This window comes from Eublepharis macularius, chromosome 1 (genome assembly GCF_028583425.1).
Source record: "Eublepharis macularius isolate TG4126 chromosome 1, MPM_Emac_v1.0, whole genome shotgun sequence".
In the NCBI taxonomy this organism is placed as follows: Eukaryota; Metazoa; Chordata; class Lepidosauria; order Squamata; family Eublepharidae; genus Eublepharis; species Eublepharis macularius.
The window spans coordinates 63801775-63825087 of record NC_072790.1 but is presented as its reverse complement, the minus strand read 5'-3'; the positions used below and the strand labels follow the sequence as shown (position 1 = coordinate 63825087).

The 23313-nt window shown below is 41.5% G+C and overlaps 1 protein-coding gene across 1 annotated transcript in view; it reads right to left on the bottom strand.

Annotated features, from left to right (window-relative positions):
• Positions 1-1666: 1666 nt before the first annotated feature.
• Positions 1667-23313, bottom strand: part of HCRTR2 (hypocretin receptor 2) — a 40793-nt gene continuing 19146 nt past the window's right edge. The window contains exons 2-7 of the mRNA XM_054992880.1: positions 20467-20645; positions 17336-17579; positions 9280-9395; positions 7633-7853; positions 4651-4772; positions 1667-1893 (exon numbers count right to left, since the gene is read on the bottom strand). Of these exons, the coding sequence (XP_054848855.1) occupies positions 1667-1893; positions 4651-4772; positions 7633-7853; positions 9280-9395; positions 17336-17579; positions 20467-20645 (1109 nt within the window). The remainder of the gene's footprint in view (positions 1894-4650; positions 4773-7632; positions 7854-9279; positions 9396-17335; positions 17580-20466; positions 20646-23313) is intronic.

Here is a 23313-nt window from a genome sequence, read left to right as displayed (position 1 = left end):
CTCACTTTTTTCACTTATTTTGGTCCATTTGGGCCGGTCTGTTGGTCCGTGGTCCGTGAGTCCAGACATCCTGACGCTGATCTATCAGTTCCCTAGACAATGGAGAGGACGTCTGTAGACCTTTTGCAGCCCTTAAAAACTTAATAGGAAGCTCTGCCTGCTGAGCAGAGAGCTCCCATTCTGCTCTATGGAGCAAGGAGCAAGAATGAATTCTCTAGGCAATGGAGGGGTGGATGTTCTGCAGCCAATCTTAGCCCTCAAAACCTTGATAGGCAGCTCTGCCTGCCAACCAGACAGCTCCCATTCTGCTCTATGAGAGCAAGAAGAAAGAGTTAATTCCCTAGGCAACAGAGGGGTGGACATTCTGCAGCCAAAGCAACACCAATCTAAGCCCTCAAAACCTTGGCCATTTCCAGATGGCTTACCTGAAGCCGCTCCATGCCGCAATGTTGTGGATCGTGCCGGGGAAAATGCGAAATATCGCGTTTTCTTGCTCGAGTTTTGCACGACGTCGCGCAAAACTCGCGCGAGAAAATGCGATATTTCGCATTTTCCCCGGCACGATCCACAACATTGCGGCATGGAGCAGCTTCAGGTAAGCCATCTGGAAACGGCCCTTGATAGGCAACTCTGCCTGCCAACCAAAGAGCTTCTATTCTTCTCTATGTGAGCAAGGAGCAAGAATGAATTCCCTAGGCAATGGCTGGGAAGGTATCTGTGTGGTGAGTGAGGGGCTCTTCCCCCACCCTTTTTTGTTTGATTTTGCTTCATTGCAACTTTTGGGTGCTGCTAGCCAATGCAAGTCAATTGGCATTAGTTTCCTGGGGGTGGCCACTTTGGGGGTCTGTAACTCAGACGTCCAAAATGCAGTCTTGATCAAACTTGGAGGGTGGCTGGAGGAGAGGCTGTTGACGATTTTCTGTGAGTTTGGGCTCTCTAGGTGTGAAGGGGTGGAGCCAAGGCTGCCAGAAATGATGGACCACAGATTGATGAACTGGTCTGTGAACGAGGCTGGTCCGTGGAAAGTTTGTAGTCCATGGTCCGTGGAAATCAACGGACCACGGGCCAGTGGTCTGTGGGGTTTTCCCAGTCCATGCCCACTTCTAGTGGGTAGCCATGTTGGTCTGCAGTAGAACATCAAGATTTGAGTCCAGTGGCACCTTACAGACCTACAAGATTTTCAGAGTGTAAGCTGTCAAAAATCAGAGCTCCCTTCTTTGAGTGTCTGAAGAAGGGAGCTCGGATTCTTGAACGTTTACACTCTGAAAATCTTGTTAGCCTGCAAGGTGCCACTGGACTCATATCCTGCAATTCTACCCTTGTATTTTTTTGCTTGGTGAAATATTTTGAGATTTTTTTGTAAGCCAATAGATGCACTATTTGTTGAAGAACCCCAAACCAGTAGGTGATCATACCAATGAAGATACAGATATAAAATGTTTTTAATGTTCTTCTCAAATATTTTCTTACAATCCAAAAACAAATAATATGAAAATCATACTTTTTAAAGAAAGCTGTAGCCCATTTTAGAAGACCCATGTTGTTAACCTGGCTTCATGTTAGTTCACCATCTGACATTCTGTTTGAGTCCTCAGTTTTGCAATTACTGGTCTGAACAATGGGATGCACCAGTTTTACTTTACAAAGGTGTTCAAAGACACAGAAACTACCAGGTGTGCATTGGTCCAGTGCCATTGGCTGGCAGTGTGCTTATACTGGTCAGTGCAACATGCTCTGACAGCTTTGAAGCATGATCAATGTTGCTGAGCTGGGTGGTCAAGGATTTTCGACTCTCTGTGCTTGCCCGTCCCCTGCCTCGTTCGTCTTGGTGGTGGCTAATGCCAAAGCCACAGCAGCAAGAAAATGCTGCTTTAAATTCTTCTCGGAATTTTCCTGTCAATCAAACAACAGCAGTATGAAAAACACACACAAACATGCTATAAATTTTCTCAGTGAATAACGCACATGCTATATTTTTTTTTTATAAAATGTGATTTATACAATTTGAACAGAGGCAACAGGATTGCTCCTATTATGCAGATAATTGATGATTTATCCATGACCCCTTACTGGCCAAATAGGTGTGCCGTATCAGAGACCTCTGTACATCAGCCTTCCTGCTCGGTGGGGACCAAGGGTCTTCACGGGCCTAACATTGCCAGCAACGCTGGTTATCAGTGAAAAACATGCAGCTGGACCTCTCAGCCATTTGCTGGAGTTTAGGCTGAAGGGAAATTATGAAGGCTGCTTCTGTACAGGCAGGAGACCAAAGCAGGGGAAAGAATGGAAGGTGCACATTATTCAGGCCTAGTTTGCTCTCACCTGTAGGATCTGTCCGCAGCCCATGTCCGGCTTGAATGACCTTTGGAGGAAGAATTAGCTTGGGAGGATGCATAGTTTGGGGGCAGGGGAGTTTGTCTTAGTGGCCGATTCTCTCAGGTTGTCCCCTTTAATTCTAGAGGAGCAGCTTATGCAACTCTATTGTAGCAAAATAAAAGAGGAGTCCCATAGTACCTCAAAGGACCAATAACGTATATTCCAGCCTGAGCTTTTGGGAATCAAAGCTTACTTCTTCAGATGCTATAAAGATGAAATATCCCATGTTTTTATAGTAAAAATCACCAATGAGGAGGGGGAAATGGAGGAAGTGGGAGCAGTTAGACACAACCAGCTGACATTGCTGGGGATGAAGTGACTTGAGCTCACAGGTAAAGATGCTGCTGCCCCACCCCCTCTCTAATTCAGGCCTTAAGCCCAGTGCTCAAGCTGAGTGTCTGCTGCGCATCTCCCAAGATTCAGCTTTCTGAAGCCACCACTGTAGCTTCTCCGCAAAGACAGGGTGCTTCACAGTTGGAATCAGTGGGGTATAGCAGTGGCAACTGGGCCTGGAGTTGACAGTGGAACACTGAGCACGAGGAAGCCTGTCAAAGCCATTTGGCTCTAACTAGTCACCTCCCAGAACGAGCAAATTGCACTTTTCCCTGTGGAGCCAAGTAAGGTAATTCTGTCTAAAGTGATTATGCCTATGTATTGAAAATATTTCTTTTCTAAAGCATAATGACCTAACAGTTGAAATTCAATTTACAATCTATAATCTTAAATCCAAGGCAATAGAAACATGGAGGTAGATGCCACCTCTATCCTGCTACTCCAGTGAGTGAAATCTGAAGCCTTCCTCCAACTTGAGGACCCTTACGCCAACTTAAGTAGATTATTCTTCTCTAGGAAGGCTCTTTCAAGGATGTTTGGATCCATCCCTTGTTATTTAAGGAAACAATTCAGTATACAGTTTAAGTCTCTCAAGGCAACCAGTGCTGAGATCCAGCGTGGTATAGTGCTGGCCTGCTGGGTTAGGACTTGGCCTTAACTGAGTTACCAGAAAGCTGGGTACTTATCTGAAGCTGCTGCTCAGCTCATATGGTTCTAAATCCACCCAAGAAGATGACATTGTTCTAACTACAGCTCTCAAACTTTCAGGGAAAATTATCAGTTCCAAGCAAGGCACATTTCTGAAGAGTAGTTCATGATGTGAAGACCGATGTAATATCTATAGCTCAGTTGAGAAGCAGTCTTGCTATGTTAATCCAGAACTACTTTTCCTTCTCCAGAGTCAAGACTGGATTAAATCAACAGCAAAAAACCATGGAAAGTGCTGATTATCTGGAGCAACTTTTGAGATCTGATTCGAGCAGATAAGAATTTTACATCACTGAACAAGAATTGGCAGCACCAATTTGGGAACAGAAATCTTGCTAGAACTTCTTTGGGTTTCTGACCTGTTGGCCAAAGCAGCATTTGATTTCCTGTTCTGCACTTCTGCTATATAATTCACAAAGCTGGGCTCATATTAGGGAATGAAAAACTTCATTTGACCTGATGTAGTTTTACAATTGTATTCATACTTGGTGTCCATGTATTATATTTTCATCCCAGCCACAGCCAGCATGGATGAGAAACAGATTACTTTCAACCAGAGAAACCCAAATGTGACTCATTTGTAATCTGTCTCTAACCAAAGTCCTGTTTTAGTTACTAAGATTACAGATTAACTGGACTGCATTGCAAAAATTATATTATTATGTGTTTTCCAGGCTTTTAACATTAAAGAGAGTCAGATAAGAAACTAACTCCTTATGTAGATCTTTCCCTACCCAAATGTTGACTTTCATTCATCAGTAGTATTGACATTAAGCCAGGAGATCCATGATATGTGTCTAAGTGTTTACTAAAGATAACCACAAAGGCTAAGTTGATTGGGGAAAATAACATAAGGACTATTTATGTTTAATCCTACCCCCGTCTGTTTTATCAATATCAACTGTTCCCAACGGCTATTTGGTTCGTTTGGGGAAAAGGTACAAGAACAAGATAGCAAAATGGAGCTTGAGGGGAGAGATTTAGATAGGGAAAACAGCACGAAGGGGAAAGAGTTACCAGGAGCCTGCAACCTTGTGGAGCTTCTGAACACTTCGGGAGTTGTGAAAATAGTGGGTGCCTCCACAAAACAGCTGCCATGGGGGTATGACTGTACCATGGAAATAATTCGAAAAACTCAAAAGCTTTTGCAAACCGCCAAAAAGTAGATTTGCATATTAAAAAGTTTGCTTATCGATTATACTGGTAACAGGAGAAGCATACTAATCAACTTACCACTGAGAAAGTTATAAATAATTGGATTTGCTGCACTATTTGCATATACGAGCCAGTGGGAGAACGTAAACCAGGCATACACAGTTTCTCTGTCATCAGCATTGTTAAACATCCCAAATACCCTTTCAAGAAGAGGAGAAAAGAAAAAGAAAAGAAGACAACACAGTAAAAGTCTAAACTTTTATTTTAAAAAATTCTAACAATTTATATGCAAGTCTCAAGTCCATCATATAGAAAGTTCTACATTTGTTATCAAGGTGAGAGAAAATCTTGTATATTTATATATCCCTTGAAAATTGATCAGTCCAGGGGTCTGTGTACCCTAGCATGCACAGAAGTGAGCCTTCCAGGTGCATAGCTGTAGCTAGAGCAGGAAATAGACATTGAATTCCTCAGCTCAAACCACTGAACAAAGCTAAATGCATAGGGAGTAGGAACTGGATTGTCCCCTCTGTCCCCTCTGTGCCAATTAGCTGACTTGAGCTATTGTGGAGATTTCATGGGTTATAGATATACAGCCAAAACAGGACAAGAGTTACCTGCATTGTTTGTAACCATAAACTCAACTAGATAAGCATCAATGAAATCAAGAGGCACTGAAACATGAAAGTTTCTTTAAAACTGCAGCTTGGGAGTGTCTTGTAGGATGAGATGATGACCAGAAACGCTTTTTAAAACAACACTATCCAGTAATAAGGCAGACACAGACCAGGCATTCCACCATTGATCCTTCCTTCTCCTAATGTTTTAACTGTTGTTTTTATCATTTGTATCTATTTTAAGCTCTGGTTTTGAATTGTTTTAATGATGTGTCTGCTGTTTTTAATTATTTTAAAGTTTATTTTAATTTGTATGTTTTGTTAGCTGCTTTGTTGACCCTATTGGGGAGGAAAGGTGGGGTAAAAATCTTGTAAGTAAGTAAGTATCCTTTTCCAGCTGAGACAACTGTGGTGTACTTTATGTTGGGTTGCCCTTCATAATTCACTGCATACTTTAGTTAATATGGAAATGTAGAAGTCCTGATAAGGCAAGATGTGAAGATAATGTTAATGTTACAGATCTTCCTGGGCTTCCTGTTGTTGATCTTGATTTATACATTAGAAAGCATCAATGTTATTGGTGCAAATCATAAATTACCTCCTCTCTATATGCCATGGCTATGGCTTGGATCCACAGAGAATTTCTGTGGACAAAAGAGGAGGTGATCTTTGCTGATCTCTCCCTCCCTGAGCATGCCTTCGACTCCCCTCTCGTGCTGTTCCTGGGGTTCTCCTGTCCCACAGGAGTAGTATTTCAGGGGGCGTTTGGGGCTGCAGCAGGAGTGAGATGAAAAAGCCACCATTCTGTGGATGGAAATCCCTGCTACCTGCAAAAATCCTTGGTGGATTCAAGCCTATATATATATATATATATATATATATATATATATATATATATATATATATATATATATATATATATAGGCTTGTTACTTAGCCATTTCCAGTAATATGTATGGAAACACCATACTACTCAAAAGCAGATGCAGCTGTGGTGCTACAATTGTTACTAGGAATGACATAATGACAGCACTGTCTTATATGAGGTCAGAACACTGGACCATATGGGCTGGGATTTTCTGCTAGTGGTTAGATCTCAGAGACAGGCTTTTCCTAGCCTTGCTTCCTGAGATCCTTTAATGCAGAAATAAAGAGCAATAACTAAGATAAAAATTCCTGGTGGATGAGTAGAGTTGCCAACTTACTGACTATGTTAAATGACCTCCTGCTGCCACTTCCCCACCCCTGCTGCTAACTGAATGAACGGCAGGAGGAAAATGGGAAGGGGAAAGAGACATTTTTGACATCACTTCTGGGCCAGACATGTCACCAGCACTCTAAGATTTCGCCAATCCATAGAGATCAGAGAAATCTTACGAGTGTCAATGACATTACTTATGCATTTTAGCCAGAAGTGGTATCAACACATTTCCCCATCTCCCCCCACCCCCACCCCCCCGCAGCCAGTCTCCCAAGGCTTCCAGGTGTATACCTGGCATCCCTACCGGATGACCATTCCTATAGACTGCATTGAAAAGCTGCAGTCTTATATATATAAGACATATATTGTGCATATATTTCTTTGAAGTTCAGAAGCCTATGTAGAAGACATCCTCAGTGGGTCCCATTAATTTGGTAGACCAGGAGTCTTCAACGTGGTGCCCATACTTGCCATGGCACCTGCTGACACCTTTCTTGCTGTGTGCTAAGTATTTTTATTATTTATTTATTTTATTCGATTTAGACCCCACCCTCCTCACTTTTTAGAAAGTGGAATGCCAGCTGGGGCTTTTCCATGCAGGCATTCTGATTGGATCTTCACTTGAGGGTAAGCTGCATGGGTACCAGCAAATATTTTCACATAATATGTTCATTTAAAAAGGCATCCTGTTACACAGAGATTCTGCCTGAAATGCTGACGGGTTACTATTAGAGTTATACGTAACCTCACTGACTGACGTTTTGTGGTTGGCTATGCCTTTTGTGGCAACCATTTTGTGGTTCTACCTACCACTGTTTGTCAGAATTCCAAAGGTTCCCGCAGGGTTAACAAGGTTGGTAGACCACACATGGCAAGACAGACAATTATCTCACCCTGCCTTCTTGGATGGTCTTGAAAACCAGAAAAACACCTAGCTTTGGCATCCTCTAGAGCCAGCCCTGAACAAGAAAACTTCCATGTGAGTAGTTGGGCACCTATGTTTCCCAGAGGTTAAAATTGCATATCAGTCACTCACGCTATACTTTCTTAATGCTGTTGCTACAACCATATTTCTTCTGCTGTCACTAATGTTATTTTACCACTATTGCAATCACTGTACTTATGCACTTATTTAACTAAGTTACACTTGCAAATGAAATCTCAGTTTCTAGGTTATTTAATTTGAAGGTACTAGTTTCAAAACCATCCCCAATAAGGCAGCTATTTGTGTATGAAGATTACCTTTTCAAAACATTGAGAATGCTAATGGGCAGATAACAAAGTGCAAAAACCAGAAGAACAACCATTAGCATCCGTGCTGTTTTCCTCCTGGCTTGAATCTGTTTGATTTCAGCTGCCACTGCGCTAATCCTCAACTTTGCTGATGGCCTCAGTCCGCGGGTCTGTGCAGAAGACTGCAGAGGCTTCCATTTCCTCTGAACGGTGGCTGAAGTTCCTGGAATCTAACAGAGCATAATAATTGGAATCTTAATTATTGCTGTCTGCCCAAAGATTGGCCAGCTGCAGCTACAAAAAAGATACATTATTATTAAAAATTCACAGATTTCAATGCAAATGAACCATATGCTTGCAAAATCATTTTCATTTTATTCATGCATCTTCAGTTCTGAACTTAAGACAAGAGACTAGATACAAGTAATACCTGAAGAGAAAAATCCATAAAAATGCTGGTATGGTGAGCCATTTTGATGCTGTGAGACACTGTACCCAATAGTGACAGCTATTTCAACATGGAAGCCATGAATTATGCTGTAGTATGCAGCCAGTGTCCTTGATGAGCTTGCCACATTGGACTGATGCCACAGTTTATGAAGATGCACTGGTGCATCATATCTAAGACATTTACTTGAGGAAACTATAAGATGTGTCAAAAGAGGCAAAAGTTTGGGGGAATGTTTCTTAGGAAATGTAGCTTTAAACCTGCCAAAGAGTCACACATCGGTTCCCAAAGGTTATCTTTCTAAGACCTGGAAACTTGTCATATGTAATATGAATTAAAAATTAAATTTGAAAATGTATGAGTGAATTAATGAACAGATGGTTCTCTTAATGAGTTCTAATACCCTTGGTGGAGGGTGGGAGGAAAATTATTTCTAGCGACTCTAACAACCAGTGGCAAAAGGCCAGCTCTACTCAATGTCATTGACATTTGAAGAACCAGATCAATAGATAACTGGTGCCAGGTTGGTTTGCTAAATTAACAGTGTAATCCTAAACAGAGTTACTCCAGTTTAAGCCTATTGATTTAAATAGGCTTAAATGGGAGTAACTCTGCTTAGGATTGCACCATAAGTCTTCATAAAATAATACCTTGTTCACATCGGTAGGTACACTTGATACACAGAAATGTGTTATTTTCCATAAAAGGAAGAAATAATACCTCCTGTTAATGTATTTAACCTACTCCTTTCAACAGAAATAGTAAATAAGCAAATTTCATAATATATTGTTGTATAAAGTGCAATGCAAATGAAATGTGACCAGCACTTTTATCTCTCCATTCTAGGTGATTGTACAGGATTCTTTTATTACCCTTTGACTCAAAACTCTAATGAAGTATTGAAGAAAATACTCCTCTCTTATCTGGTAGTATTATTACATTTCTGCATTAGATATGATAGTTAAGAGCATGTGGATTGAATTGCACTTATTATAATGATCTTTACTACATTACTTCATGGGCTTTGATGGTTCTGTATAGAATGGTTTTTATTATGTATGAAATATTTTATCTTTATTATACATAAATTAAACTACATTATGCTGAAACTGAAATATATCATTTGTGAGCTTTAAGAGGCTTCATGAAATGAACTGCAAAAATAGGCTTAACAGGTTTTTGCATACTTGAGTGATAAAATAGCTTACCTGTCGACACCATAATTTGTGAAATATCTGCAAGTAGGCCAACACCATAAGACACAGTGGGGCCATGTACGTTATTAGGAAAAAACATGTGTGGTACAATTTTGGGTAGACTTCAGCTGCAAAGAAAATCAAAAAGCACACCATTATATCTATACTGTATTTACTTGAAAGGAAGATGACCCTGAATGTAAAATGCCCACCCCCTTTTTTATGGCATACCTGGAAAAAAACTTGTCTTGTATTTGAGTAAATACAGTACATAGCATCCTGTTTGGTGTAGTGTTTAAGAGCAGTAGGACTATATTCTGGAGAACTGGGTTTGATTCCCTACTCCTCCCCTTGAAGCCATCTGGTTGAACTTGGGTCAGTCACAGCTTCTCGAAGCTCTCTCAGCACCACCCACCTCACAGCAGAGGATAATAACTAGGAGTGTGCACCTCCAAAGAATTTGGGTTTCCCACTTCAGGTTTATCCGAAGCAGGAAAAAAATCCAGACTTACCAGTCTGGTATTTAGCTTGCTTTGGTATTCTTCGTAAAGATTTGGAGCATACGAAAGTGAAGGGGAACAAACCCAAATCTGAAACCCAAATCACACACCTCTAATAATAACATACTTTGTAAACCACTCTGAGTGAGTGTTAAGTTTTCCTGAAGGACGGTATATAAATCAAATGTTGTTGTTGTTATATGTTCACTTGACATTGTTAGTGGTTACTTATTGTTGCTACCAAATCAATGCTATGAACATAGCATAGCATAATTGGTAGGCTGTCCCCACATCATTAACCCACATCATCCAGAATTGCAATCATCAGTCAACAATGACTCACTAACTTTGAAATAGCTTGAAGGCACTGCCATTCGGCTCAGGCAGTGCCATGATAGCCGCCTGTGTTGTATAGAATATCCTTTGAGTCATTAGTACAATATTACTTGAGTAAAAATATATCTGTGTCAAGTGACCTCTGACTTATGGCTACCCTATGAATGAAAGACCTCCAAAACGTCCTATCATTAACAGACATGCTCACATCTTGAAAACCTCAGGCTGTGGCTTCCTTTATTGAGTCAAGCCATCTCATTTTGGGTCTTCCTCTTTTCCTACTGCCTTCAACTTTTCCTATTTTCTTATTCCTTTTATTGACTTTTCTAGAGTTTTTGTCTGTAACCAAATCACGATAGCCTTAGTTTCTTTTAAAATAATATTTTAAATTCTGCACACTGTGAAGAATTACGCTCTACAAATGCAAAAAAGTTAGAAATGTTAGCTCAATATGTTTAAAATACAGATCATTAAAGACACTACCTCCCTCCAACATACATAAATACCAAACTTATGAAATCCAGGTAGCACTTGAACAGCGCATGGAGAGAGGTAGTAGAATTATATAAGCCAATTTGCCATTCCCGACTCTTCAGTCAGCCTGGAACATGAACGAAGACAGTAAATGTGTGACATTACTTGCATCCCTAGCAGAAGTAAACACACAAACAAGGGACACAAGATCAAAGTGAGAACTAGCTTAGGATTTCCCAAGTAGAAGCTAATAAAGAAATGTTATTTATATTTATATGAAAAGCACAGCTGCGTTCCTCAAGGGCCCTGCACACCTCTTGTCCATCACTGTATCTCACAAGTAGTTTCTTTTCTTTCTTTTTAATTTTTTTTTAAAAAATAATATATTTTAATCCATGCCTGAAAAAGAAATATGCCTACATGAATGCTAGCAAAATTGTTATCAGCTGTTCAGTATTTTTTCAACCTTAAGTGTCCGCAAGGTGACCAATCTAGCATAACCTGAGGGCCTTTAACAAGCAATGGCTGGAAGTGAAGCCTGAAAATAAGGGCTTTTTTGAGAAGGAACTCACTAGTACTGACTGAGTACTGGCATCTTTTAGAGGAGCTATCCCAAGTATTGATCCTTGTGCATCAGCCCACTCCAATCAGCCAGAGATGGCATTGAAGATGAAACCAGCTACAAGGTGCAAGGGACAAGGTTCAAGGTAGGAAGTTAGTGATTTTAGCAAGAGTAAGGAATTGGACTCACCATGAGATTGAGGTAACCTCAGAAACCAGCAACCAGGGGTGGCGCAGTCGGGCAACTGCCTTGGGCGCAGAGGCACCGGAGGGGGCGCTGGGGTGGGTGCACGTGCTCTGCAGAGCAACTGAGAGCCAAGCTACAAATGAACCTTACACATGTTGGACACTTGTCAGCATACCTCAAGTTTTGATGGGAAATGTAGGCGTCCTGGTTTTACAGCTTGGCTCTCCATTACAGCTGCAAGACCAGGATGCCTACATTTCCCATCAAAACTTGAGGGAAGCTGACAAGTGTCCAACCTGTGTCAGGCGTCACTTGTAGCTTGGCTCTGAGTGGGAGGGCTGGGAGGATGCACGCTCACCAAGCATTCCCTCCTATCTCCTGCCTGTCGCCTCACAAACTGGAAAGGAGCGGTGGAAAAATGATACGTTTCTTTTGGGGGACTGAGGGGGAGGATGAGATGGAATAATGACAGAAGAAAGCAAAGAGGAAGGGAAAGGAGAAAGTGGGAAGGACCTAGAGAATCAGCGGGGACATTTCTCTTTCTACCATTCCCCCCCCCCTCCTCCTCCTCTCTGTCTCTGTCTCTCTCTTTCAATTTAAGCTTTGGACAAAGCTTCCACATAGAGCAAGGAAGAGACACTCTAACTGGCTGGGGAGCAGCGAGCTCCTGTCTGACCTTTTCTCCCCCTTGCTCCCTCCTTTCTTTTTTGCTCCCCCCCCCACACCATATACTAAAAGGAATGACAGGAGGATTTCCCATTGAAAATAATAGGAGAGGCTTGAAGGCCCATTGGAGATAATGGGAGTCAGTGATGCCAGTTTATTTGCCTGGGCTCCATTGAAATGCATCACAACACAAAAAAAGTTGCAAAGAAAATGCGAAATGGATTTTCCATAAAGGTCTCTTGGACCAGAGAGAATACTCTGGGAGTGGAATGACAGCCCCCAGAGTGCAATGACTGTCCCTAGCTATAGAGTTTGTGCTCCGGGACCAGAAGGACAGGTTTCAGAGTAGAATGACAGTTCGTGGAATAGGCTCAGTGCTCTGGGACTGGAATGACAACACCCAGAGTGCAATGTCAGCCCCTCAGAGCAGAATCTGTGCTCTGGGAAGGAATGACAGGTTGCACAGTGGAATGACAGCCCCTGGTAGTAGAGAAGCATTCTTGGAGTGGAATTACAGGCACCACAATGGAATGACAGCCCCTGGAAGTGTTCTTGGACTAGAATGACAGCCCCAGAGTGGAATGACAGCCTCTAGGAACAGAACCTGTGCTCAGAGACTGGAATGACTGGTCGAAGAGTGGAATGACTGTTTCTGGGAATAGGGTCAGGGCTCTGGGACTGGAATGACACCCCTTGTCATTCCAAACCCACTGCCATTCCAGTACCAGACCACTGATTCTTCTCCCAGGGACTGTCATTCCACTCTGGGGCCTGTGTTGATAGATCAAGATGGGTAGCCGTGTTTATCTGTAGCAGTAGAAAAAAGCAAGAGTCCAGTAGCACCTATAAGACTAACAAAATTTGTGATAGGGTATGAGCTTTCATGAGCCATAGCTCACTTCTTCACTACTGGACTCTTGCTCTTTTTTTGTGTTGTAATGCATTTCAATGGAGCCCATGCAAGTAAATTGGCATTCCTGGCTCCCATTTTCTCCAATGGGCCTTCAAGCCTCTCCCATTATTTCCAATGGGCAATCCTGTCATTCCTTTTAGTACATCTCTTTCCCCTTCCCCAGCTGGCATCAATTCTACTTCTCACCTTTCCTCAGGCTTTTTTTGGGGGGGGGGCTGCTTTTGGTGGAAAGAGTGGCTGGTTGTGCGTGCACTGCCACAGAGGAAGGAGGAAGTGAGGTGAGACACACACAATTCCCTTTCAGTTCCTGTGTGACATGTAGGAGCAAATCACTGTTGTTGGGTTTAAAGTTGTTGTTTTAAATTCTATTACTTTCCTCCCCCCTTCTCCCTTTTGTTCTCCCTCCCCCTTCCTCTTTGATCTCAATGCTGCTCCCCCCTTAATTCCAGCAGAGCAGTGCCCCACATTGTGCCCTCTTCTTTATCACCTCCCTTCTCTCATTTCCTAGTCTCCATATATCACCCCCACCTTCCCCCTTTCCCCCAATAGTTTATTTCAATATTTATACACCATATGCTTAGCTGTCAGCTGCTGCTCACTTCAAACCCAAGGGTGGCGGGGAGAAGGATGAGCATGGAGGGTAGTCCCCGAAAGGGATCTCTGACAAAGGTGATCAAGCAGGCCCTGTAAGAGAAGCCCTCCTTCTACTGCCAACAGTCTCTGGGTTCAGAGAGAGGTGGGAAGAGAGAGGGAAACTTTTTTACACGCACAAACACAAGGAGGTGTGCTCAAAACTTTAATGCAAGTTGCTATTTTTGCTCACAAAATAGATTTTTGGCTCACAATAAGAAAAACAAAGACTGTTGTTATTTATTCTCACACTTATTTTAAAAAAATAAAATTTAAAATTTAAATTAAGAAATAAAAATTAAATTAAAAATGTAAAAAGTTTCAAGTTTTGTGCTTTTCATTTTTCCTACATTTCTTCTGTTTTTTAAAATTGGTTGGGGGGGGGGCACAAGTAGATATCTCGCCTCAGGCGCCAGAAACCCTGGCACCGGCCCTGCCAGCAACAATGGCCGGAGGCCTAGAGGATGATTTTTATACACCTGTAAGCGAGGCACTGGCTTTCCTGGGGCAGGATGAACTGGGATTTGCTGAGACAGGATTAGATTTAAGGTTAGAACTTCAAATCTATTTGAGGGTTTGAAAATAACTGCTAAAGCTTTCTTACAAGGGAAGCTTGAATGATTGAGTGGCTGAGTGAGTGATAAAAAGAAGCTGGGACGTCAATGAGATGTACTCACACGCACAATGGAGGGCTGGAAGTTCCGCCAAGGAGCTTGATTAAATCAAGTTGGGCAGACAGCAACGTTTGAAGATGATTTATCAGGACATCCTGCTTTGCTAGAGGGAGAGCACCAAAAGTAGACCAGCCTCTACTTTGTCTTCTGTTCGGATAGTTTCCAGATTTACTAGAGCCTCCCTATGTTCAGGGCTAGTAGATTTTCAGGACCTACAAGGCCTACAGTGATCTTCATATTCCTAACCCTCCTAGGAGAGAGTGAATGCTGGGAAGAAGATTAATTAACCTAGGAGACTCAGGTGGCCTAAGAGCTCTCCCTCTTCCCTGTTTGATATTGGTGTTAACCTTATCTAAGTTCGATTTTGGCAAATGGAGATTTAAATACACTTACTGTTGAACTGATGCATTCCTGAAAAACCTTTGAAACTTAATCCCAAACTCACCATAATCAGAATTATGTGCAAACATATAAGTTGGAATTTCATCAGAATGAAACAGTAGAAGAAATCACTCAAATCGTAAAGGTCCAGGGATTCTTTCAACCTTGATAAGATCGATGTTTTGTCATATATATCTACTTGACTCTAAATATGACACGTGGGGGATAACAATTAGTTCTCTGTCATGAGAGGAAACTGGTTTACTGACCATCTAAAATATCTCTCACAGAAGAACAAAGTAAAAAAGCTTTCAAGGGGTTAAAGTTTGGACCCAATCACTTCCTTCTGCTAATTTGGATCAGATTACTCCCTTTCACTTTCCTGTGCCAGACAGTGAAGCCAGGAGGCAAAGGTAAGCGACTGAAGTACGATCAGAAGCTGTAGGGCCAGAGAATCTTGGGGAAATTCTGCTAATTGTGGGAGAATCCAGAAAGATGAGTTCAGGATTGAACTGGAAGGGGAAGCAGAAGAGTCAAGGTAGGTTGGGGGATAACCAGGGCCTGGCTATTGAACCCACCACTTCTTTCATGAATCCTCATTCAAGCTCCTGGGCAAGTATTTGTGGAGTAATGCTAGTAAGCAACTCTTTTTCTCCTGCTAGTGATGGTGGGTGGATTCCAACCTCGATGTCTCCCAACTGCAAACGTTTGCAAATTAATCTGTATCATTCTCATGAACCAGACCAGAAAGAGTAATCTTTCTGTTCACACACAGTGTATGTAATACATAAGGGGATTATGCAACACTTTTGGTCTCAAAAGTACTGAATCTCAACAACATTGCCAAGGTAGAGAACACGACTGTAATTGGACGTTTTACTGCAGGGGAAATTTCTATTATCTGAAGTATTTGAGCTCTCAACCAGCCAGTGGTAGAACTAAGAAATCTCATCAAGAGCTACCACCTGCCTGCACAGTGACCTTCAGGCAGCAGAGTGCACGTATAATTGCAGCATATATTTCCAAACTTTCAGAGGTTTATGGCTTCTAATTTAACAATTTAAGTTTTTTTTTTTAAAGAGACAAAAATATAGAAGATGCCAAGCTGTGCACAGGTTCACGATAGCTCAGGATGGAGGAAAAGGTACATTTTCCTTTGAAGTGAACTTGGGGTGGGTGAGAATTAGGAACTGAAACTTCAAAGAAAAGCCAGGGCACATATTTTCCATAACAGTAGCTTAGGAACCCTAGCCCTTTAAGCAAAAATGAAAGGTTCCTCCCATGTAGCAGAAATTATAGCTTGCTGACAAGATGGGAAGAGTGAAGGCCTCTCTGATCAAGGACAGCCAACTCTTAGATGTGTCCTTAAAAGAAACATCAGGCAGGTCTTAAATATCCAGGTTAACAGCGTAATCATAAATAGAATGATACCCTAAGAAAGGTGTCAATGGGCTTAGGAGGGTGCAACTCTGCTTGTAGCACAGTGATGAAGTGGTTTGGCTGCGAATCATGCTTCAATCCATAGGCAATTATTTGGGTGTTGCAATGTATCTGAACTGGGACTAACAGTGCAATCCTATGTATTTACATTCTTCTATGCCTACTGACTTCAGTGGACTTAGAAGGGTATAACTTGTTTAGGATTGCATTTCAACACACGGTTATAGAAAAACCAAAGATGTAAAGAAGCAAAAATACAAGTCAAATCAATTGTACAATTTCTTATTATCGTTCTAATGACAATCTATCACAATACCACCATTCTAAAAGTTCCTGGTACCAAGTAAAGGATGGAGATTTGTTGAATATGAGTTGAAAGCATCTCACCTTCAGCCCCCACCCCCATGCACACTTGCAGCCAGAAGTGATACAATCTAGAAAGCCTTTATTAGTTGATCCCATTGATAGTATAAATTGCTTCGCAAAATGATTACTTGGACCCAGACTTAGTGGAAATGACCTTTGCTGCCCCCATTTTTTACTTTAGCACCTAGAAAAACTGCTTGCTTTTGAAGATCATTGCCCCCTTGGAAACAGCCGGTGGGGGTGCTCAGGGGCAGACTGATCATTTAGCTTACCAAGGAAGTTCTGCAGGAGTCACTTTGGCCCAGGCCCCTCAGTAGCAAACATGATTAGTGACTACTCACTAGTTGCCTTCTCTAACACCACCACTAGAGGCAATAATGAGCCAATGTCCATTGTCCGGACTGCCAACAGGGTCTAAGTTGAGTGGCCCCTACAGTGCTGGTTTGCAGAGGTCACTCAAGCTTGGCTTCTCCATGGGACATTTAAACTTCCTGGACTGCCTTTAGTGGTGAGGTCCAGGGAAGCAGGAGGAAAAGGGAGGTCAGAAAATATCACTTCTATGAGTTCTGTCGCACTTACAGAAGTTTGGATCCAACCCAGGGCACGATACAGCACTATAAACAAATTTCGCTTTCATTGATCAATATGAAGAAACTAGCACCTAAGAAAACTAGTCCGATTTAGTTTGTATGTTATATTACAATTGTTGTTGAGAGTCTGCCTTTCTCACTGGGACCTTTCCATCCATCAGTAGACAGATGAAAGAAAGCACAAAGAAATCAGTGTAACAGACTTTTGCAAAGTCATAATTTCAGCTAACGACATGCAATGAAGAGATAGCTGAATGAACATCCCTACTGTATAGGAATCTAACATAATGATTTTCTTTGCATAATGACAGTGGTAACAAAATCCCAAGCTTATCATGACTGGCACTCACCTCCCCAGTGCTCATCACAAACAGTGAACAAGATGGTTTTGTTGGCTAATCCTGGCAACACACTGCTGCTCTCCATGACAATCGCCTGGGGAATCATTATAATACAGGACACAATCCAGATAATGATAATGCTCTTCCTTGCTCGCTTGGCTGTGCTCTTAAACATCAAAGGGTGACAAATTGCATACCATCGATCCAGTGCAATGCAGCTGAGTGTCAGCACAGAAACAGAAACGGACACAGTCTACGAAGGAAAGTAAAAGATTAGGCAAGCCTCTCCAATCCATAGAGCTTACAGAAAATGTTGTGTAGCTATTGATCAAGTCAAGAAACCTAACCAAAAGGGAAATCTTTCTTTTAGACCTTCTAATGATTCTTTATGAACAAAACACATTTCTCATTCCCTGGGCCCAGTCCAGCAGATGTTACTGGCAACGAAGACATGTGGAAAGCAAGGGAATTAGACTTGAGTTATATTGTTCTCTTAAATCGTAGGTAAGGTGGGCTGGACTGTACTTCTCAAACTATGTTCCTCCATTCAGAATTATTTCCTGTACATAGAAAAATATGTTAGGCTAGAACCTTATGTTGAAAAGGATCTGCCCCTGTGGCAAAGGAAACTTTAGAACATATTTTAGAATTTAGAAACTTTAGAACATATTGTCCACTCTATCAAGAAACTTGCCTAAAGATCATTTCCCCGTTACTGACAAGGTATCTTGGCCACTCTGACCTACAGATTACCAGGTTATGGTTGTTAACCCACAGGTCACAGCAGTCAGCACAACATTGCTTGCAGCTGTCTGTAAAATCCACCAGGAAATTTTATGCACCAAACAAGAATCTAGAAACTTAATCCCTGATTCTGGCCGTACTATTTGAAATTTTTAACGGATGTATCCTGGTAAGATTTTTAAATTTTAAGAACTTTATTTCTTTTAAGAACTGTACCTCCTTTTGTATGATTCTTTTATCTTTTAAGGATTGTATTTATATGACTTGTGCTGGTCATAAACAGTATCAATAAAATTGATTGATTGATTGATTGATTGATTGATTGATTGATTGATTGATTGATTGATTGATTGATTGATTGATTGATTGAACCCTGACATGATTGATTTCTGTGGGTATGCAGTTTTCATTCACATTGGCTTCTAACTGCAGTTGCAAGAGATCTGGCCCTCAAACAGATTTCCTTGCTCATCCACTGTTAGTGAGAGCTCAGGCTTATTTGGTTTAACTTTGTTGGCTAATATCTCATTCTTTTCAGGCCATTTCTTTGTGCAAACTCCACGTAAATTGTTAGGGGAATGTGCACAACAAATTAGGTTTGACAGTTTGTTGGCATGTTTTAATCAGCATCATCCAATATTTTGTAGGAAGAAGAATTAGAACCAGAAGGACAGTGAATGGGTTCCCATTTAGTTGGAGCTCATGATGATCTGTCAGTAGAAAGCGACAGATCACTTGTCAGTCTTTGCAGCTTTCCCCTTCCTTTCCAATTCTGAGAAAATTCATTCCAGGAGTTGTAGGACCTGAGTGGAACCAGACAGGTCGAGAAGCTGAAGTGGGGAGGAGGAAGGGGATGAGATTGCTCCTCTTGCACCAGCTGAGCTCCACTGATGGAAGAGGAAGAGAACAGTTTCACCGACTCGCCACTGCAGCCTCCCTGTCCACATAGCTACATATTACTGTCCACATAGCTATTACCCTGGGAATATATTTCCTCTGGGTTGGAAATGGATTTTAGGGTAGGGAAAAGGCAGAAACGTAGGGGATCCTTGTATGGACCACACATTTTTCTTGTCCTCCTAATTCCGTTGCTTACCAAGTAAAATTCCATATGCTGAGCACTCTGGTGGATACTGACCTGTAGCTTGCTTAGCACAGGGTATGTATTGTTCTGTTACTTGTGTCAGGCAAAAGAGCAGTGACAATCTAAGATACTTTTGTGCTGATAATCATTATTTTGACTTTATGGAACGTTGTACTAATGGTTGTATGTAGAGAGCTGCTGTTGCATAGTGGTTGGGTTGTGAATCAGCACTCTGCTGGTTCAACACTTACTGCTGCCATGAGCTCAGTAGGTGTCCCTGAGTAAGCCACTGCTCTCATCCCCAGCTCCACAGCTGTATTGTAGGGATAATAATAACACTTACCTTGTTCACAGCTCTGAGTGGGGCACTAATCTTTCTAGAAGAGAAACATTTGATAACATTCTATTTATATACCACCCTTCAGGACAACTTAATGCCCACTCAGAGCAGTTTAAAAAGTGTGTTGTTATTATCTTCACAATGATCACCCTGTGAGGTAGGTGGAGCTGAGAGAGCTGTGACTGACCCAAAGTCACCCAGCTAGCTTCAAGCGGAGGAATGGGGAATAAAACCTGGCTCTCCAGGTTAGAGTCCTGCTGTTCTTAACCACTACACCAAATTGGCTCTCTGTATACAAGCACAGTTGTTGTTGTTATTATTAGATGTATTGAAGGGCATTTCCACCAGCAGAGGGGTGGAAGTTTATGCCAGTTCACCCTCTCTCTTGGCAGACTGCCACATTATGCCCAACACCGTTCTTCTGAGTCCTGAGGACAGTGTTTCAAAAGGTGTAGTGGTTTGCAGTAGGAGGAGGAAGCAGGACAATTCTGGTCTATGATTTCCATCCTTCTTACAGTTATTTGGCTATGTCTCTACATAATATGGTCACAATCTACGTATAGCGGGTCACAATCTACGACTGAAAGACCTGATGCAATAATCTCTCTGAATTAATGTCAAACAGATTGGAAGTTATTCTAGTATCTATTTGACTTCTTATGTTGTACTTCCTTTCAGTTATGGCAACCTGGCTGAATTTTATTGTGCTTCTGGTTATTGTTTTCAGGAACTTCTATAATGCAGTTGGTCTTTATGAATGTTGACAATGGAAGCTTAACAACTGATTTAAATTTGGACATAACGGAACAAACATTGCTTTAAATTGCATTAATCCAGTCTGAAATGGCAACAGTTACATGCTGCACTAACTTCAGGTTGAAAAATTTTGCCATTACGATGCCTGACATGTATACAGTCTGTCACATTGCTCTCTTTAACTTAAGGAACACCACAAACCTGGAAAAACGATACCTGCAAATAAGGGATCACCTTGCAGAGGCTGTTCCCAAGGAACCATGTCTCAGTGATGTCCACCACTAAAGTTGCTGGGAGACACGTGATGGTGACAAGGACATCTGCTAAGGACAAGTTGACTATGAAATAATTGGTCACTGTCCGCATGTGATGATTCTTCCACACTGCGACACAAACTGAGTTTTGCAAAGAAAAATCAATATGGAAGAAAATAACCTTCATGGAAAGAGTAAGTGAGGTTCAAAGTGATCTTTCCTTCCATTCCTCATGTACTCCCGTATGCATGCCCCCTCCACCCCTGAATTGGCATTAGCCGAGGAAACATTGATTTAGGACCATGTCCACCGGAGCCTCTGAAACCTCTGCATACACCTCTTAAAACAGGACACCATCTTGCATCATTAGTCATATACCCTGATGATCTAACGTTACTGTCTCAGGCTAAAAGAAGTTTGAAAAGAACATTTTCTAGCATTAGTAGATTTTACCAAGAGGATAGGTTGATTTTATACTCTGATATAAATTATCAGTGAGAGCAAAAGAGGAGCACCACGGAGTATAGAACCAAGATAAGGACAAGGATCTGCCACGGTAACAATCCACAGACCTTAAGTTTTTAAAGTGCACTGTGCAACATAATTATAATTTTAGAAAGTTATATTTCATATATACAATATATAAAGTAGCATACCTACGAGATTGCCTCACTCCTTATGTCCCTCCACGGCAGCTTTGCTCATCTGAACAGGGTCTCTTGCAGGTGCCAGCCTGCACATGGGCGAAATCAACAGTAGCCTGCACACGGGCTTTCTCTGTGGTGGCCCCTACTATGTGGAATGGTCTGCCTGAGGAGGTCAGGAGAGCTCCCACTCTCCTAGCTTTCCACAAGCAATGCAAAACCGAATTATTCAAAAAGGCTTTTTCTCAGATAGGAGGGAAGTATTGTAGGGAGGGGGTCTCAAATGCTTCACTAATGAGTTAGGGACCATAGACTTCACCACTATTTTGCCTTGCATATTATCTGTTGCTCAAATATGTACTCTTATACTACCTGTACTTCATGTTTATCTAATATCCGTTCTAGAATTGATGATATTCTATTTCAGCAATTCTTCAACTCTGTATTGGATCCTTGCTAATGCTACGTCTTTGTAAAATCCTATGACATTGTTGTGGAAATGTCCTTAACACTGTATGGAAACGTCCTTGATACTGTATGGAAATATTCCTGATACTGATTGTACTAATCTCACGCTATGTAATCCGCCTTGAGTCTCAGTGAGAAAGGTGGACTATAAATGACACGAATGAATAATTAAATACTCAATCAGGAATAAATAACAATAAATAGACGCTTTGATGAAATAAGTACTTACATTCTGGGAGTAGAAGTATACTTCCTGGTGACAGGATTTGAGAAGTGAATTGGTATATTTATGAGTATCGGATGTGAACTTTGTATTTATTCTTGTTTATTTATTTATTATTTATTTATTTATTTATTTATTTATTTATTATCTATTTATAAAAAGAGCCCCATGGCACAGAGTGGTAAACTGCAGTACTGATGACCTGAGTTCAATCCTGGTGGAAGCCAGGTTCAGGTAGCCGGATCAAGGTTGACTCAGCCTTCCATACTTCCAAGGTCGGTAAAATGAGTACCCAGTTTCCTGGGGGTAAAGTGTAGATGAGTGGGGAAGGCAATGGCAAAGTGCCCTGTAAAAAGTCTGCCAAGAAAACATCATGATACGAAGTCCCCCCATGGGTCAGTCGGTGTTTGGTCACTTGGTGCTTGCACAGGGGACTACCTTTACCTATTGTTACTTATTACTGATTGAGCACTTTGCACTTCATATACGTGAAAAATAACTTTCTAAAATTATAACTTTGTTGCACAGTTCACGGCAGGTCCTTGTCTTTTTAAATAAATGTCGGTGAGGCAGGATATAAAAATAAAAATCCTTTGAAAAAACTGGAACAGTGAAGTGATAAAATAAAAAGACGAAAGCAGTAAAATCAGAGGGAACATACAACAAAACTATTTAAAACAGCATCAGATAAAACCAGGAAAAGCACATTAAAATGCAGGACAATCCAATAAAGAAAATTAATACCATTCCACAGAGATGCAAAAGGTGGTTGTAGTGGTACTTATGGAAGACCATTGCACATTCAAGGATTTAGGAATGGCATGCCACAATCTCCTCCATTTTTGCCCAAATTGCCTTATAAGGAAGTCCTATTCCTGAATATCCCTCAAAGGCCTGAAAATGTTTTTCTCTCTTGAAAGCCTGTTTCTTCTATGATGCACTTATCTAATCACGGTGACCTGGCTAGAGCATTTGGGAGCCTTGTGAGTGTGAGGGAGGATAGCATCACTCCCTACCCTGGATGCTTGCCACACATCATTGCTTTTCAGTTAGCTTTGGCTATAAATTCCTCTCAAGGGTCAACTATAGAAAATCTGAACTTCGATTAAGATCCCAGAGAAACACAGTACAGTGAACCTTGTGTGCAGGCTGAAAACCATAGAGCACTACTGTGCAAAACAGCCAGCTCTGGGGGGACCACTCATTGCTTTATGGGTTCCAGGAACTGAAGGATTATGAAAATGCATTTCTCTATGTGATGCATATTTCTTTTCTGTCAAGCACTAGGTCTATTGTAATAGAGCTATCATTTTCTCTCCAACACTTGTGTCATTGCTTTTGAATCCCTGGGGGGGGGGGGGAGGAAGGGGGGGAATCGTCTTCCTCTTCGCACAGCTGTAGAGAATAAAAACACCCTTCCAGCTTGGACTGCCAGTTCAGCTTCTCTGGGAACTGGGAAGCTATGACCCAAAAG